The sequence below is a fragment of the Lichtheimia ornata genome (genome assembly GCF_029851405.1).
Source record: "Lichtheimia ornata isolate CBS 291.66 chromosome Unknown scaffold00143, whole genome shotgun sequence".
NCBI lineage: Eukaryota > Fungi > Mucoromycota > Mucoromycetes > Mucorales > Lichtheimiaceae > Lichtheimia > Lichtheimia ornata.
Genome location: NW_026695462.1, coordinates 13,316 through 18,549, shown reverse-complemented (window position 1 = coordinate 18,549; position 5,234 = coordinate 13,316). Strand labels below are relative to the sequence as shown.

The window sequence follows — 5,234 nt, the reverse complement described above, 5'->3', positions numbered from 1 at the left end:
TGTCTGTTGGTTGTGGAACGCGAAAAAGGGGTAACCAAGCGGAACTAGACCCCACACATAGACTTTTATTGGCTCAAGTATCTCCCTTCCAACAACCTCTGGGTATCACGGCAACACGAACACATTCCTCTTTGTATTTCATTCTCTTTCAAGTTTCACTCGTACTCCTTGTCGACATGCAGCATTCGTTGGCTGTCATCAGATTCGTGTCAACCGGCATTCGTCTCCATGGTGACGCGTCATCACTAGCTGCCCCAGCTGCTCTTGCTCGCTTGTACTTCCACTTTTTTCAACTTCTTCCACAACGCCAGTTTTACCTCCCACCTACGACAATGACTAATGGCTCCAGTGAAGTACAATTGCCAACAAGCTTCATTGTGTCAGCTTGCAGAAGATGGTGGTATTGAGGGTGCTCCTGTTTACCTATCCAAAAATGGCCAACAACACTATAGCATACAGGCAAGGTACCAGCAAGACAAGGCTTTTTACATACGCGTTGCTGGTACATGGGATATTATGGATGGCAATGTCGTAAGGCTCATGATATTGTTATGCGTTTCAAGCTACTAATCATCATCTTGATTATCAGCAAGTACATGTTCAAGCGACACATTTTTTGTTCTACCGTCTGCTGTCGTGATGGTATATGATGTTTCGATTACTACACCTGTTGCTTTCTATGGCTGGTGATCCATTAAGGTGATGCTGAGGTATGTGTGTTTGCAGGATGGGCTTTAGCTAATAGCTTTTTCTTAGTGCGTGGTTTCTGGCATCAAGCAATCTGATCGTATGTGCACAGATGTATGAGTGGATATGGTAAGAGTTGGATAGGATTTTGGTGGATGAGCTACATGCTGTTCTAGCTAGATTAGTGTAGCCTTTTCGTTTGTGAACATAAAGATGGTGATGCCAAACTGCAAAAGATGGTATCTGGATCGATGTTACTTGTTTGTGGGGGAAATGAGGACGAGCCGTGATGCTGAAAAGCGCTCTGGGATAGTGTGTTTTTCACATTGATCCAACGTTTTTGTGCATGAATGAGCAACCAAACATGAGATGACTTGTTGACGCGCCTTGTAAACATTACATATATGATGATTAACGGATTCGCTACACGTGACATGCAGGGAATATTATAAAGCGGCAGGCCCATGAAAGGTTTATCGTTCTAGTTAAAATTGATTGATGTCGCTTAATGGCCACCATGCAAAAGAAAGTAGCAGGGATGGATAGCGTAACCATCTGTAACAGGAATGGCTTCTGCAAAAAAATATGTGTAACGTAGATGATGATCGCTGATGCTACACACAATGATAGGTATGATTCATAATCGTTAACGAAAGGATGGTGCGTCAATCCATATACCATGATGGCAGAAAAGTACCGATACAGGCCACATGCAAACTACCCGTATGCAACGAAACATCATTATTGCTGGTAACGCACTGTGTAACCTTGATCGGCGCATGTCGTACGTAATCATCATCCTTGCTGTTGATACATGTCGCCTTCACATAAGCTATCCAACTACTCATACCTATGCCCAAATCTCTCATTGCACCTGTGTCGCCCAACATAAAGATATAATGTGCCCCCTTTACAGCTGGCAAAGCGTCATACAAGTTTATAAACCCATTGCCTTGTAATGTATCCAATTTCATCCACGGCTTGTAAGATTTGCTAATGGTCATGAAGCATGTGTTGGCGTACAATTCGAGGATCCGTACAATTCAAAATTGTACTAGTACAATTTAAAATTGTCCTAGTACAATCCCAAATTGCCCTAGTACAATTTTGAGTCCTCGAATTGTACTAGGACAACTTTGAATCCTTGAATTGTCCTAGTACAATTTGGAATTGTACTCGTCCAATTCGATGTCCTTGAGTTGTCCTAGTGCAATTCGAGGACGTTGGTGATCATGACCGTTATGAAAGATCTATACAACAACGAAGCGTATTTGGGCCCTAGCAGTAGTATAGAGTTCTCAGTGATCGGCTACCCGCCATTCTACCACCCTTAGTATTCATTAATAAAGCATGCAGATCGATGTTGTTATTTAACGAGCTCTAAGGATAATGATACTTGTATTTGCTATTGTGATGTGTTCAAAGGTTCATTCTATCTATGCCGTGGTGTATAAACCAATCGACGTCAATAAGGCTTTTGACGAGCATGGGTACGAGAGCGAGTATTCAATCTTGTCATGGCTCTTGTAATCCTGCGGGGTGCAACAGGCTTGAGGTTACGAGTTTGCTTTTGTGTTCGGGGTCTTGGTTTTTGAACGTGGGTGGTGGTATTGTTCGTATTGGTAAAAGCATCGTTGTCATCTTGATCGCATTCCTCAATAGCACGGCTATTATCTTTTTTTGTATGGCAGTGTATTAGTATTGCACGTTGATCACCATAAACATGTAATAGTACCAGCAAGCGAATCCTTGAGCTTCTTGTCATTGAGTACAACAGCCTCCTTCACTGTTAGGTGCGTAGTCGCATCATTCACCAAAGCATGATCCACGCCATGGAGCTCATGAAAGGTTATCCCAGCAAAATTTCGCATCTCACGGCCATGAAATGAACGTGTTATCGCACCATGAGCGCAACAAACTTTGTAACGGGGATAGTCACCTTGCCCAAAGGATACCTTGTATATAATCGCAGGAAGGTAACGTGCACCATTTTTCAATTGGTGAACGTTTTCAATTGGCACGCCAACGATATCGCCAACCTTGTACTCAGGTACCTTGTCTGCCATCTTGTTCAACCTTTTTTACATGAAATCAGCAAGCCATGATACTGATGCAATAATAAACACATACCAGTTTTGGATGTTTTGAACGCTTTTGTCATAATGCACCCCAGCAGCTTCGCGTATGGCTAAATGCCGATTGCGGAAATCGTGTTCAGATCTAGAACTTGCAGCTGTTCCATCATCGGCTTCACTGTGGCGTTGAGTATCGGATTCACTTTCACATTCTGGATTGGTGTCCGAATCGCTTTCAACATTAGTGCCTTGGTTACTTTCCGTATCATTCCCCGTGTAATAACCATAACCATCTTGACTCGAGCTGTCATCATTGCCATTCATCAATTCTTCACTGCTGGTGTCATCTGAGTCATCAGCGTAGGCGTCGCTTGTGCTATCGCCATGAGGCGAGGGAGGCATTGCAGCATACTCATCATCGTATACCATGTCGACATAGTCTTCAGCATCACTTGCCAATGGATCTAGCCTTGACATTTTAGTGATACGTTATAGAGAGAGCAACAAAATACAAGTCAACATACCTTTGGTGCTTTGAGGGATATTCATGTCGATTACAAAGTCGTCATAAATGGTTGGGTCATCCTTCGAGGTCATGTATGGCGATGGGTGCATATCTATAATCCAATGATTATATATTTTGAATGCATGAATTAGTTCTAAGTCAACGCACATTGCCATTAAAAACAAACCTTGTACTTCATTATCGCTCTCATAATCAAAGCCATTCCAATCCGAATACGCATCGCTTGCATCCTCGCTCATTTCTTTACCATGATCATCCTCAATAGTGATGAGATTTGCATCATCCGTATGCTTGTCACCATTGTCGTCTGGTGGAGTTTCGTGCTCATCCTCAACAATGATGGGACTTGCATCATCCACATAGGTATCCCGGTCATCACCTGTTTCGCATTCTTGGTCATGTAGCATAGTGATGGGACTTGCAGCATCCATTTCGATATCGCTAGCATCACCTGAACGACATTCTTCGTCATTCGTGCTCTCCCCATCACATGCATCATCATCATTGTCAATAGCATGAACAGTTCCTTGGTCGCCGGTAGCATCGTTTTCATCGTCATTGGGCATGCTGATGTCCGATACATGGCCTTCAGTATCGCCTTGCGTAACATCCACATCATTTGGATCTTGGGAATGTTGTAGTATGGATGGACCATGAGGGTGGGGGTCTTGGCCATAAACCATACGGTAAGGTGTGGTCTTGATAGGTCTTGAAAATGTGATGTTGATACCATATACGACTTGAGAAAGGCCTTCGGTCCAATGAACATCATTGCCATCTTGTCGTTGATCTTGCACCCAATCTGACAATTTCTTCTTAAGTGTCCGGTTAGCACGTTCGATAAGGCCTTGTGTTTCAGGATGACGAGGGGAGCCATAGATCAAGGTGGTTGGCCATTTGCTTTGGAGATCCGTCAACTACGCATGTTTAGGTTTCATTGTTGTATAACTAAAATATCCGCCTTACCATCTTAACATCCTTAAATTCACCACCATTGTCACTCTGCAATTCCTTGGGTGGTCCAACCTGGCAAAATAGTTCATGCAATCGTTCACCAACATGGTAAGCCTCTTTCGATGGAAGTGGATACGCCCACCCATACTTGGTGCGGTGGTCTTTCACATGCAAAATATAACGCATTTCGCCTGTTGGTGTACGAGATCCACCGTAATCAATTAAATCCATCTTTGAGAAAAAAAGCGAACATTGTTAATCTTTGGCCTTGTGCGATTGTAGTTTCTATAGCTACCTGAAGTCTGGTCATAAAAGCATCAGCATGAAGGGCTTTCCCAGCAGTCTTGACCTCATTTCCTGGTACGGACATTGCACAGGTGCTGCAATGGTTAAGCACAAGGTTGATAAATCTCGTAGGGCAATACATGTACTCATTGAGCTATGCATCGTTTTAAGAATCAATTAAACGTCCATGTAAAATACGGTGTTCAGTGCTGAGCGTATTACTTGCCTTATAACGCATGGCATCACGGCGACCATGACCCACTGTTTCATGGGCATCAGTGATGATGTCGTATAAATGTTCCTTGATAGCAATGGTCTTATTTGCATTCTTGGTGCCATCATCCTTGCGAACAATAAACGACTCGCCACTTGGCAATGTCTTCAACACAAAGGCTTTACGAGTCCACCAAGAGAAATTGCGGTCATAACGATGTTGAAGAGATTCACCCTAGCAATATGGAATTGAAGTTATAATTGCAAGCAGTGCATGTCACTTCCTCTACCTTAAGAACTCTTTTCATGTCGTCATACATATCCTTGCTGATGAATGTCTTATCGTGGGCCTTCGGTTTGTTGGTCTTGGCGATGGTCTTGCTGTCACTTGACTTGGGGTTGGCGATGTATTGCTCCATGAGCCGTCCAAATGTTGCCTTGGATAACCAATTACGTTCTCGGCCAAAGAAAATCGATTGCTCGTTGCTGGTCAT

General features: G+C 43.3%; 1 protein-coding gene across 1 annotated transcript; it reads right to left on the bottom strand.

Annotated features, from left to right (window-relative positions):
- Positions 1-2,152: 2,152 nt before the first annotated feature.
- On the bottom strand, positions 2,153-5,234 carry O0I10_012654 (uncharacterized protein; the record flags this gene model as incomplete). The annotated part of the gene is made up of 9 exons (XM_058492545.1): positions 2,153-2,361; positions 2,423-2,763; positions 2,818-3,226; positions 3,287-3,379; positions 3,455-4,205; positions 4,255-4,473; positions 4,538-4,681; positions 4,754-4,975; positions 5,031-5,234. 9 exons carry the CDS (start codon positions 5,232-5,234, stop codon positions 2,153-2,155), a joined length of 2,592 nt encoding a protein of 863 aa, XP_058336691.1.